The sequence below is a fragment of the Malania oleifera genome, chromosome 6 (genome assembly GCF_029873635.1).
Source record: "Malania oleifera isolate guangnan ecotype guangnan chromosome 6, ASM2987363v1, whole genome shotgun sequence".
NCBI lineage: Eukaryota > Viridiplantae > Streptophyta > Magnoliopsida > Santalales > Ximeniaceae > Malania > Malania oleifera.
The window spans coordinates 111,883,964-111,898,123 of NC_080422.1; the positions used below are offsets into that span (position 1 = coordinate 111,883,964).

The 14,160-nt window shown below is 35.3% G+C and overlaps 1 protein-coding gene across 1 annotated transcript; it reads right to left on the minus strand.

Annotated features, from left to right (window-relative positions):
• Positions 1-12,762: 12,762 nt before the first annotated feature.
• LOC131158771 (thaumatin-like protein 1b) lies at positions 12,763-13,678 on the minus strand. The gene is made up of 2 exons (XM_058113624.1): positions 13,624-13,678; positions 12,763-13,442 (listed from the first exon to the last, which is right to left on the minus strand). The coding sequence occupies exons 1-2, from the start codon at positions 13,676-13,678 to the stop codon at positions 12,763-12,765; spliced, it is 735 nt and encodes a 244-aa protein (XP_057969607.1).
• Between the last annotated feature and the right edge of the window lie 482 nt (positions 13,679-14,160).

Here is a 14,160-nt window from a genome sequence, read left to right on the forward strand (position 1 = left end):
AAATAAATAAAAGAAAATAGAAATAAATGAAAAGAAAAGAAAAGAAGGAAAGACGGTTTGGCAGGACCAAAGAGTCGACATTTTTCTGGAGCCCAAGAAAATCGTCGACGGTTTTCCTCTGGGTTGGCCTTAGTTACGGGCTAAGTTATCTTTTATTGTTATAACTCAAAAGTCCTCTCTCTCTCTCTCTCTCTCTCTCTCTCTCTCTCTCTCTTCTCATTCTCTTATGACCCTCTCTCTCCTACAGGCTCACTCAGAGTCCGTCATCTTTCCCTCCTCCCTTGGCTTGCCGGCGGGTTCAAAACTTAGGGTTTTGGTTTTTCAGAACATAATCGACTTATTTTTAGGAACAGGTATAGGGTTTAGGTCATGTCAGGTTTATATTGTAATTGAACCGATTAAACTGTTCGTATGCACATATATTTTCATGATATCAGGGGTTGTTTCGAAATCCAACCGTTTGAAAATTGGGTTTTTAATTATGGAAATCTCTTACGGTAATTTGGGAATGATTTGAACAGTTGAATTTGTGAGTGTTGTTATTATACACGTAATTTGTGAAATAAAAGGGGTGAAGGGTAATCATCTGTATGTTTTTAAAATATATATAAATATACATACATATATATATATATATATATATATATATATATGCAATGCCCCCAAAATAAATTACTACAGGAAGATGTAGTAAATTTAAAAAAAATTAAAAAAAATATAATAATAATAATAATAATAAATGATGAATAAAATAAAAAATAATTAATTAAATTAAATTAAATAATTATTATTAATTTAATAATATAATATAATATAATATAAAAATATTATATATATGTTAACAAAAGTAAACAAATAACCTGAAGCGTCTTTGAAGCTTGAGGAATTTGATTCCTGAATTCAAAAACAGAACCCCCTCCCCAGCGTCATCTCGCCTCTCTCTCTCTCTCTCTCTCTCTCTCTCTCTCTCTCTCTCTCTCTCTCTCTCTCTCCATCTCACGTCTCTCTCACTCCTCGTCTCCTCTCCCTCTCTCCTTAATTTCTTCGGCCAAACGGGCGTAGATCGAAAATCGAAAAATACCACTAGGCTTCATTCTCCGCTACCGACATTTCTATCAGAGTGGATTTGTTGTAAGAGCGACGTAGACATATCTCTTGGGGTAAGGTAGCCTCCCTCTCTTTCCTCAACTTATCCTTAAATCTTCAGCCAAATCAACGATCGAGCACCACCATGGGGTCCTAGTCTCGATTGTCATCATTTTGGCCAAAGCGAATTTTCAATTTGGGGGTCCTAGGCACCACTCCAAAGTGAGAGAGGGATTTAGGGAATTAAGCAAATTGGTTATTTTTGGGAGTTTAATTGTTTATTTGGAGTTTATGGACTTAGGAAATTTTAAAATAGTATTTTATTTGAGGGTAAATTGATTGAACTAAGGTTATTGAATTCAGGGTTCGGGTGAGCGCCGCAAGTATAATTACGGGATCCCTGCGGGCGTAGTTCAGGAAACCAGGTAAGGGGATTAAGTTAAATTAGGAATTTTATTACATTTGAACCAATTAAACTGCTATATATGTATATATTTATTTATTTAAAAACTCGAAAGTTATTTTGAAAACCAACCATTCAACAAGGATTTACAAACCTAGGATATATGATACAGTGTTATTGTATTAAAATGTGAAAATCGTGTGGCAGATGATTTAATTGGTATGGATTATTGTATATTTTAATTTAAAATTACTCCAAACCAAGCACGCTTAACTGTGGAGTTCTTATGGGAAGACTCCCGAAAAGAAAGGTGCACCTTGTTGATATGGGTAGTAACATCAAATCCTTTTAAAACCTTTCTTCCACAGGGTATCACATTCTCCCCCACTTACAGAACGCAGCGTCCTCGTTGCAAACCTACATTTCCAAACCCAGGCGATGTGAATCTCATCACACTTTCAACCGGGTAATTTCTCTGATACGATTTTGTAACGCCCCAACCTAAGACTGCCAGGGAGCACTGCGTCTCTCCTCCTCCACCTGGACCAGATAGTAGGGGGCGGGCCTTATCCCAACTAATGACTGGCCCCATAGACCAACACGTGTCCTTTTCAGTGTGTTTTGTCCTCACCCACACACTTCTTGAGAAAACTTCCCAGAAGGTCACCCATCTCAAGATTACTCCAAGCCAAGCACACTTAACCGTGGAGTTCTTATAGGAAGGTTCCCAAAAAAAAAGGTGCACCTTCTTGATATGGGTAGTAACATCAAATCCTTTTTAAAGCTTTCTACCACGAGGCATCACATCCTGAATGAATGAAAAATCAGGTTTAGGGTTCGTCGACGAAGCCCTTCTTTCGTTGCCGAACGACCTTCTGTCATTCATCTATGAAGGCGCCTTTTCATCGACGAATTTGACCGGGTCAAGGGGGTTATAAAAGGAAATTTTGTTTGCTTCTTTATTAAGAATTTGTGAAATACTAGAACTAGTTATGAAAACACAGGGAATGGTATATGACAGCCGCGAGGGCTGAGTTTTATATGATGGGGCCACGAGGGTTGAGTTTTATATGATGGGGCCGTGAGGGCCGAGTTATATATGATGGCCGTGAGGGCCAAGTTTTATAATATGACTAGTTTTATATAAAATGTGGTGAAATACAATTTTTATTACTTAATTTTTATGATATCCTTTAGGAACCCTGAGGACTAGTTATGTTATGGGCACGGTATCGTTGCTAAAGATTCAGTATTAGACCATGTGCACCCACACTGTTCGCGAGGAGGTGTAGGATGGTCTCAGTCGATTACCCTCAATAGAGGGGGGTACCTTCCCTAGAAGACCAGACTTTCAGGATGTGGTAGGGCAATTGGACTCGCAAGCAAGTTGTGGATGGCTGCATAGTCGGAGTTAGATGCAAACGTATGTTTTGACTTACTATGGGTTGATATCCCCAGGGCATAAGTTCAACCTTCGGGCCGCACAACCCGTGCCATGGGGGAAGTAAATGGCGTTAGTCCGAGGGAGTTTCTTTTATGCATATCTGTAGATTTATGTAATTGTTATTAATTATTTATTGAACTGTTTATACATGAAAATGAGATGAGTATTTTCAACAGTATAAAGTGAATACAATATAGAATGTTATTTTCAGTTAAATGAAGGATGAATATTTTCTATAAACACTTAATGCATGCTGACCACACTGATGTTAACTTAATCTTCCTTAGTGAGAGGTGTCTCACCCCAATATACAAATTATCTTTTTAGGACCATCTCGAGGTCGAGGTTACTAAACTTCGGGGCGGGTTGATAGCCAGTTAGATTGTTGTGAGTGTCAGTAAGAACTCTCTTGTAATTAAGTTGGGTTTGAGGCCCTGAGTTTGTAATATGGGTGTATATACTGAGTTAGTTATGGTATGGTACTATGGTTTGTATTATGAATCTCAGAGAGATGTTGATGTAAATTAGTAGCATAGAACTCTGGAAATGGTTTATGGAGACTATTTTATTTATTTCTGCTGCAACTATATAGTGATTATGGTATCAGGTACATAGACGTCACTAAAGTGGCACCCCAGGCCCACGTGGCAGGTCGGGGTGCTACATAAGCGGTGGTGGATAGTAGTAAAGCTGGTGGAAGAATAGAGGCTAGAACCTGCAGTTATTACCTGTAGCTGTTTCAGGGAAATCTTCTTCAACAAGTACTATCCCGCTTCCACTCGAAAAGTTAAAGCGGAGGAATTCCTAAATCTGACTTAGGGGCCCTTGACCGTATAACAGTACGCGGCCAAGTTTGTGGAGCTATCTCGATTCGCCCCAAACATGGTCCTGGATGAGCCGAAGAAGGCCCAAAGCTTTGAGAGAAGTTCGAGGCAGGGAATACGCGCACAGGTGGTGGCGTTTTAGGCTCAGAGTTTCTCTTAGTTGGTGGACAAGGCCATGGTAGTGGAGGTCAGTATACAAGAATGTGAGGGGGTAGCAAACCAGAGGAAGAGACCCAAGCCTCATGGGTTTCAGACCAGCACTAGTTAGGGTATATGGAGGAGCGTTGACTTTATAAGTTTAATCCTGTTTTGATAATGACAAATCACTTAGTATTTGATCCGTGCATTGAGATTGTGAACATGATTATTACTTAGCATGCAAAGAAGATAAGGAAGTCATGGAAGCCATGAGGAACTTAAAGCATATACAACCCGACACATTCCATGGAACTAGAAGAGAAAAAGAGCAAAAGGATGAAGAAGCAAGCTTCAAGATCTTCAAATGTAATGGGTGGTTAGATTTGATTGTATTTGCATATCTCATATGATATTATTGGAAGCTCAAATAAATCCTAGACTAACTTTAGGACACATGCATTTCATAAAAAACTCATTTACATTGGTTCTAGGTAGGATGGAATTTTAGAGGCAAATTTTTTTGAAATATAAAGGCCTTGTTGACGAACCCCATGGCCTCATCGACGAACGCATGAAGGTCACTCGGTGATGAATGATCTGTTCTCATCGACGAGCAAATAATGAGAGCTCAAAAATTTCAGATAGTGCTCTCATCAACGAACTCATGTTCACGTCGACGAATGAGTGTTGAACACTCGTCGACGAATGTGTCCACTCATCAACAAAGTCCTAGAGCAGAATGGCGGTTCAGCACGAACACAAACGTAAATATGATATTTTAAATGATCCAATGACCAGAAATTGTTTAGATGGGGAGATTACTTATATACACTAACCCTAAACCCTAGGGCAGCACTTTTTGCCTATCTCTTGAGAACTTTGAACATATTGCATCAATCTTTGACATACTTTTGAGAGCTTTGAATCTTGGCTAAGAACTTTTGCCTGCACTCCAAAGAATTTATATTTGTCTGGGCATTCTCATTTTCAAGATCCAAGCGAATACACGCACAACTTCTGTTAAACTTGTTTGATCCTAAGGTTTGCAAAAGTATTTTATTCAGTATTCAATTTTTATTATACGGTTGTCTTCTCCAATTTTTATTTATCTAAAAATCTTATTGGAAGCACGAAACCTATTTTCCCATAGTTATTTGTTTGAAAAATCTTTTGGGAATAATATTCTAAAGTTTGAATCCTTGTGATACTCAAAGTTATATTTTTATTCAAAAATATTTACATTATTGGTGCAAAAGGTACTTGAAAAACATTGTTTAAATCTTTGTAATATTCAAGGACATATTTTTATTCTACAATTTAATTGTAAAAATTATTTGATAGCAAGAACTTAGATCTACGTATTATTCAAGACTAATTTTTTAAAAGGGATCTTATTTTCCATTCTTGCATAAAGTGATCTGAAATCAAATCCTAAGATCTCCAAAGCATTTATTTTTAAGAAATTATTTTTGGGAGATATTGATTAAAGGGGAGTTTTGTGAAGCATATCATTCTTCACATAAAGATCATATCTTTACATACATATTGAGCTTCATGTTTTATCATACGAGTATGTACTAGGATTTCTATTGAACTCACTAGTTTGGTTAGAAGCATTTTGAGTGTTGCAAAAAAAATTGTAATCATTATATTGTATTCACGGTTTGGGTTGTGAACCGAGGTTAAGGAGGAAGCTACACCTTATGTAAGTAGTAGACTGTTAAGGGAAGCTCCATCCCAGTTAAAGGAGCAGGGATTAGTGAAATCCTTGAGTGGGTTACTCAAGGCGAGGACGTAGGCCGGGGTAGGTTGAACCTCGTAAAAATCTCTGTTTGCATCTCTCTTTCCCTTAACTCTTTTAATTTTCGCTTGCGTTTCTTTATTAATCTTGCATGTTTGTATGTTGTTAAATATTACAAGCACTTGAGAATTAATTGAGTTGAATAAAGGAAACGCTCGCAGGAACCCTAAACCCATGCCTGCGGTGTTCACACCAAAACTTTGTATTCCACAAATCCCAATTTATCAGTTCACTCGAGAATAATCTTCATATTCACATTCCTAGGCTTATACACCTACTAAACCAGTTAAAACATCAATCAACATCATAAGCAACTTCCTTACCTCAATTTGGGATGGTATCTAGGATCCTCATAACATAATTCTACTCTGGTCAAAATGATGAGGATCGCTGCTTAGGCATAGATTCAAAGCCTGATCGTCTATTGGGCGAGTGTAGAGTGGGAAAATGAAGAGAGAGAAAAATGGGTTTCGCAGCTGAGAGAGGTGAGAGAGAGCTTTTGAATTTTAAAATAAAAAAAATGACATGCGGCCCTTAAATAGTGTTTTGTCTTTGGCCCAAACCGTCGATGGTTTTCTTAGGCCCCAAGAAAATCATCGTCGGTTTTGTCTTTAACCAACCCAGTTTTCACTGTTACCCTTTTACCCGGCTGCGGTAAAACTATATAACCGTCGACGGTTTTCTGAACACTTCAGAAAATCATCGCCGATTTTCTCCTCACCAGACCATTTTCCTCTTTTCTTCTATTTTTCTTATCATTTCTATTTTCCGAGTCTCTCCAGTAGGTGTCAAACCATTTTCTATTTGCTGTCATGTGATAAGAGCATCTGGTATCTAGAATCCAAGAATCATCCGTGTGACACTCCAAACTTGATGAAGTACATAGTATATCCCCATCACTGCACTCTAAATTTTCTTTCACTATATTTGCAGATTCTGACGGACCTTGCTGATTTTCAGAATTCCCTTTCTTCCACTCTGGACATTCCAATCTTATGTGCCCAATTTTACCGCACTTAAAACATTTCACATCCTTCTACTTCTTCCCGGACTGCAACCGAGATTTGCTTTAGGACTTACGTCTCCCATGTTCTTGATTACTTTTCACATCAAGTCCTTGACCATGTGAAGCTTCATTGCTAATCATTTTTCTTTGATGAAAACCAAGCAATGCACTTGTCACCTCTTCCAAATTCAAGCTATCCTTGCCCCATGTAAGAGTTGTAACCAAATTCTCATAAGTTTAAGACATAGGTAGGGAATTTAATAGCATTAATGTTTTTTCTTCCTCTCCGAACTTTACACCAATACGTGCCAAATCACTCACAATTTGATTGAAAGTGTTTATATGTTGGTTCAAATCTGAACCCTCAACCATCTGAAGCCAATACAACCTTTGCTTGAAGAAAATTTTACTTGACAAGGATTTAGACATATATCGGCTTTCTAAATTTTGCCACACAGCTGCTGGAGAATCCTCCTCCATCATATGATAGAGAACTTCATCAGTCAAACACAAGTGTATTGTAGAAACGACCTTTGCTTCCAATTCTCCCCATGTTGCCTCATCCATTCCAACCGATTGAACACCAAGTAGAGCCTTAGTCATTCCTTGTTGCATAAGTATATCCTTCACTCTCCTCTGCCATAAACCAAAGTTTCGGTTCCATCAAATTTGACAAAGTCAAATCTTGCAAAAGATGATCCCGAAGACATATCAACAATCGCTCTAATACCAATTTGTTGTTATAATGGATCGAATATAGGATGCACGATGGAATAAAAATACGACAAGATATATGTGTTTCGGCAAAGCCTACATACACGAAAGCAATCAGCACAAAGATTTCACTAAGAAATTTGAAAATATACAATACACTTCACAAATATCTTACTCATATCTCACAATACCCTCAGATAGGGAAAAATAGACATTCCTTCAGAGGTTTCCCTCCAATTACCCAACCACCCCAACGTTCAAATTCAAAATTTGAATTTCTTCTAGCGACCCAGGCATACTCATCAAGGAGAATAGGAGATTTGTCAATGAGTCAAAGAAGCCCACTCATCGACAAGTCTATCATCTCGTCGACGAGTCTTTGACTCTGAGATTTTATAGCTCTCGATATCTACTCATCGACGAGCACAATGTTGACTCTATGAGTCAAATCCTGTTTTGATAATGACAAATCACTTGGTATTTAACTTGTGCAATTGAGTTTGTGAATAGGATTATGATTTAAAATGCACAAATGGTAAGCTTGATATGGAAGCCACGAGGAACCTAAAGTACATATCACTTGACTAAATCCATGGAACTAGAAGAGTAAAAGGATGAAGAAGCAAGATTCAAGTTCAAGATCTTCAATGAGAATGGGTATTTAGAATTAAATGTATTTACATATGTCATATGATATAATTTGAAACTCAAATATACCCTAGATAGACCTTAGGACTCATGCATCTCATGAAAGATACATTTACATTAATTCTAGGTTGAATAAATTTTTAGAGGCAAAATTTTAGAGGCCTCATCGATGAACCCCATGGCCTCGTCGATGAACGCAAGAAGGCCACACGGCGATGAATAGTTTTCTCCCATCGACTGAAAAATACCAAAAGCCCAAAAAGTTCAGACAGTGTTCTCGTCAATGAACGCATGGCCTTATTGACGAACGAATATTGTACACTCGTTGACGAGCGTACCCATTCTTCAACAAAGGTCGTAGCGCAGAATGACGTTCTTAGCGCAAATACGGACAGATTAATGTTTAATCTTCATAATCCAATGGCTAGAACTTAATCTGATAGCGAGAACACTATTTAAACATACCCTAAACCCTAGAGACACAAGAAGAAACACTTTAGAGAGACTAATCTTGTTATCTTGTGCTAAGTGTGCCTCCATTCCAAGATTTTGCCAATACTCTACTGCATTCATACTCTTTGGGCAAATCATCTCAACTTTTCAAAGGGATTTCATCTACACATCTTGCAAGCAATCCTTAGTGATTGAGGTTTGAAATAAGTGATTGGTTTGTGCTTTCAATATACATTTATCTCAAAGATTTTTCATCTCTCATACTCATATATCTACTATTTTTATTGAGGAGAAAAATCCTTGTGTTATTACTTGAAAATTTTGTTTGAGAAAGAATTTTACTAAAAGTTGAATATTTGTGATATTCAAGTTTTACTTTCATTCAAAGATTTGATATTTGGTTATTGCAAAAACTATTTGATTGATAATTTCTCGGAGCTTCGAAATACATATTCTTGAGGAATATCTTTTAAATATTTTGTTTAAATCTTTACAATATTCAAAGTCATATTTTTATTCAAAGATTTAATTTTACAAATTATTTGATAGTAAGAGCATAGATTTGCGTATTATTCAAGATTATTTTTAAAAGGATCTTATTTTATATTCTTGCATAAAGTACTCTAAAATAAAATCCTAAGTTCTCCAGAGCATTTATTTATAAAAAAATATTTTTGGGAGATATTGATTAAAGGGTAGATTTGTGAAGCACCACATTACTCATATAACGATTTTATCGTTACATATATATTGAGTTTCATGTTTTATCGTATGATTATGTACTAGAATTTTTATTATACTCACTAGCTTGGTTAGAAGCATTTTGAGTTTTACAAAAATTGTAATATTTATATTGTAGTCATGGTTCGGGTTGTGAACAGGGGTTGAGGAAGAAGTTACGCCTATTGTAAGTAGCAGGTTGTAAAGAAAGTTCCGTCCCAGTTAAAGAAGCAGATTTTTGTTGGAATCCTTGAATGAGTTGCTCTAGGAGAGAACGTAGGGTGGGGTAGGCCGAACCTCGTAAAAATCGAGTTTGCATCTCTTTTACCCTTACCTTCATTTAATTTCCACATAATCTTATTTGTGTGAATATTGTGAATATTTTAAATATATAGTAGGTCATCAAAGTAATTGGGTAAATTAGGTTGATTGATAAATTCACTCATTAGGTTGATTAATTAAAAAACATTGAGGTAGTTGTAAGTAACTTGCAAGTTTATAATTGATAGTTTTTAAACTTAGAACTTGAAAGACTAAAGTTTTTAAAATACCAAATTTACCCCCCTCTTGGGATAACACTAGAATTCACGCACAGGGCACTCGTCAACGAGTCTTTTGCTGTTAGCATAAGAAGACCTTTATCTCATGTTTTTTTTCCTTTGTTTGTGATTCCCACCAAGTATAAGAACCACACACAAATACAACAACGTAATATGTATTCTTTCCTTTTGAAGATACATAATATTATTATAAATGCCTTATATTTGTATAGCATTATGGGATTTGATTTTTCTCTGTGTAGTTTTATTTCCCATTATTCTTAAGAGTAAGAATTCAAAAGCTACATGCATGAGCTATTCATGCACTATTAAAGGCCAATGGAGTTTCATCTGAGATCCTTTGAACACTTGAATAATTCATATAAATACTAAAATATTATCTTTAACGAAAAATCATAATCTCTTAAGATTCAAACTCAGGTCATTTAACTAAGAGAGCATTGAATTTATCACCTAAACTCCCAAGACTCCTATACTATATATAGTAATCATGTTCATCACATATTAATCATGTTGATCAATCTTTAAGGATAAAAAAAGAAAAATAGATATATATTATATGTACATGCTCTTATTGCTAGCTAGGAAATTGAATTTTGAACCAAGCTAATAGCCAACAAAAGAGTGTGAATTGTAACTATATAAACCAACCCTAAAGGGTAGGTAACCAGCTCTTGATCATCCCTTTCTCCATTTTTTTTTTCTTTTTTGGGTGCACATTGCAAAGGTATGAATCAAATCATATATATATATATATATCCCAAAAAAAATAGCAAATTAGCTTACTTAGCACTGCATGCTTAAGATGTGATGGGTCAATGAGCTTGGTAGGTAAAAGATCAACTTGCAATGTAATATTAGGCTATCAAATTATACCAAGTTTGTCTCTCAATCATCTCGATGAAATATGGTGTATATATATAAATATATACAATATTTTTTAAGATATTTTTGGAAATATGTATTTTATATCTTGAATTTAAAGAGTAAAATAATACATTAATCTCTCTATGCTTTTAAGTAAAATCAATCATAGTCGATACATTTTTAATTAGTACAACTTACTAATTTTTTATAATTGTTTCGGTCATCCTAATCAAATCTAAAAATATTATGACTCATTTAGTTTGACAGAATAACTATTTTTTGGAATAAGATAAAATATAATTTAAATTTTAAAAAATATATATATATATATATATATAGTTATTCCTTATATATTCCTAATTATTTCATTCAAGGTGTAATATGAAAAGAATAAACATGTCTCCATCATGAAATTTTGAAATATTTATTTCTTATTTATTCTTAATTATAGACTAATTTCATATTATTATTTGTTTTATAGTAGTAACATAATTTCTTATATAAATAATTGTAACTAACGTAAATAACTAATGTATTTGATTTTTCTCTTAATATTTTTTTCATTTAACTACGGGAGTCTTGAGTTTACCACTGAACTCTCAAGATTCTTTATACTATACATATTAATCATGTTCATCACATACACGCGCTTTTGTTGCTAGCTAGTTAAGAAATTGAATTTTGAACCTACCTAATAGCCAACAAAAGAGTGCAGATTGTAACTATAGACTGACCCTAAAGAGTAGGTGACCTATTCTTGATCATCGATCATCCTTTTCTCCATCTTTCTTTTTTTTTTTTTGTAAATATATATTCTAATATGATGGGTGAATGAGCTAGGTAGGTAAGAGATTCACTTGCAATGTAATATTAGGCTATCAAATAGTACCAATTAAGTTTGTCTCTTCAATCTTCTCCTTCAAATATGATGTTATATACAATATTTTTAAAGTTTTGTTTGTAAATATGTATTTCATATCATGAATTCAAAGAGTAAAATAATAAGTTGATCTCTATACTTTTAAGTAAAATCTATTACAATCAGTATATTTTTATTTAGTACAATTAAGGATATGCACTTATCGATCTCTTGAATTCATACTAATCAAATCTAAAAATATTATAGATCATTTGGTTTGACATATAATAATTAACTAATCTTGGAATAAGATAAAATATGATTTAAATTTTGAGAAATTAAGGAATAACTATTTTTTAGATATTCCTAGTTATTTCATTCAATGTGTAATATGAAAATGAAAAGAATAAGCATCTCTCCATCATGAAATTTTGAAATAGTTATTTCTTATTTATTCCCTATTATAGACTAATAAAAAGTTTATATTATTATTTATTTTATAGTAGCAACATAATTTCTTATATAACTAATTGTAACCAATATATTAAAATTAATCTATTTTTTAGAATGGAAATTCTGCGATCATTTAAATGTGTTTGAATCTCTCTAAAAACTTATTAACATTTTACTCAATCCTTTATCCAATCTACAAAAATTTAAACCCAAGGTTATTACAACTCCATTCAAACACTTTATAAATATTGTGATTATGAAACTGCATCTAACAAGTAATTCTTTTTCTTTCATCAATTAAAGGAAAATTTTATTTATTACAAAGAAAAATATGAAAATTACAAATTGCAAATGATATGGTACTAAATAATTTGTTAAATCATAATCACTTGTAATATTTTCTTGCAATAATTTTGATCTAATAGTAAAATTTGTAATTTTTTTTTTTTTTGAGAACGAAGAAACCAACTTTTATCTTATAAGCTCAAGTCGGAGGATTAAGAAAAGAAAGACCAAATATGATGCTCGGAAAACACAGAAAAGAGAACACGTGCACCAAAATTAAGTTCATTAAATATACTAATCGAGGTTTAGATTAACATTAGATGGATGGGAATGAACGAAGAGATGATAAACTGAGATACAAAGCTTGATGCATGTATCAAAATCTAGCTAGCTTAGAATTGAACAATTATAGAATAGGCCGCTGAACTACTTTATTAGTGCATCGATCTGCATGCTACTGCTGACGGGCGGATTGATGGATGGATGGAGATTTAATTAACTTCAGGGACAGAAAGTGAGAACGTAATTAGTAGCTCCGGCGCACGTAAATATGCTTGTCCTGTCGTCGTACGCGTAGCTATATGCTTGAGGACACTCCGCCTTGAACACCTTCGAGTAGTTCGTCGGCAGGCATGTCGCCGGCGAGCTGAAGTTCTCGGTGCAACAATACTGCGCCTCCTTCAGCGCCAGGCACGCGCTCTTGCACCCTACCACGCTGCCCTCCGCTCCCTTCAACGCCAGCTCCGGCGGGCACACCTTGTTCACGTCCGCAGCACAGCTGGTGGCCTGGCATCCCCCGGCGCCGCCTTGGGGGGCCAACGACACTGGCAGGTTGAAGCCGTCGACGAGGCTGATGTCGTAGAAATCTTGGCCGCCGCTGGCTCCCAGGGTGACTTCCACGAGGGTCGCCGGAGGAACCCCGCCGGCCCCGTTGCAGGATACCTGGCCGGAGGCGCAGTCGCCTGTCTGACAGGTAAACTTACCGGCGTCATCGGCGGAGCAGCCGGATCGAGCCCATATCCGACCAGACCAGTCGGCGGGGAGGTCAAAGGAGGCCGTAGCATTGGACACTAACGGGATCCCAGTTGAAGATAGCTGATATCTGCCGGCGCCGGCCTGAGTTGCCGGCCAGATTGTGAAAGAACAATTGTTCTTGAGAGTGAATGCGGTGGCGTAGATTCCTGCAGCATGCAAAATAATCAACGTAAAGCAGTTGATTAAATGAGCAAATCATATCATATCATCATATACATAAAAATTAGACCAAATAGAAAAAAAAAAAATGCATGGATGCATATTTATTTAAGAATTAATATATATAGTTAAACAGATGGATATACGCGTATATCCAATTAAATATACCTGCAGGGAGGATAAATAAGGCCACAGAAAGGAGGAAGCCGGCTTGGAACTCCATGAAGAAGATGAATGGCTGAAGCTCGATAGCTGGGCTTCTTTAATTAATTCGGATAGATGCTGCTGCTGTTGTCTTAATTTTTCTTTTCTGTGACCATATATAAGAAGAGCTGTGGGTTGAGAAGAATTGAAATTGAAGGGGGTCACCCTGTGGATCTATATATATACTGAAATAAATTAATTAAATAGTTATTGAACAATATTATATATGTGTGTGTGTGTTTGGTGATAAGCTTTCCTAATTAATTGCATGCAATTAATTGATGATTTTATCTCATATTTCCTTCTTACAATAATTAAAGAACGATCGAGGCATGAGCAGAATATTTTTATAATTTTTTATATTTTTAAAAATTTGAGCTAATTAAAAAAATAAATTTTATCAACTACTTATTATTCATATATGTTTTTAATATTGAAGCGTAGACTTAATTTTCTAAGTTATAACATATCATCCTTAATTACATATGATCATGAGCTAAC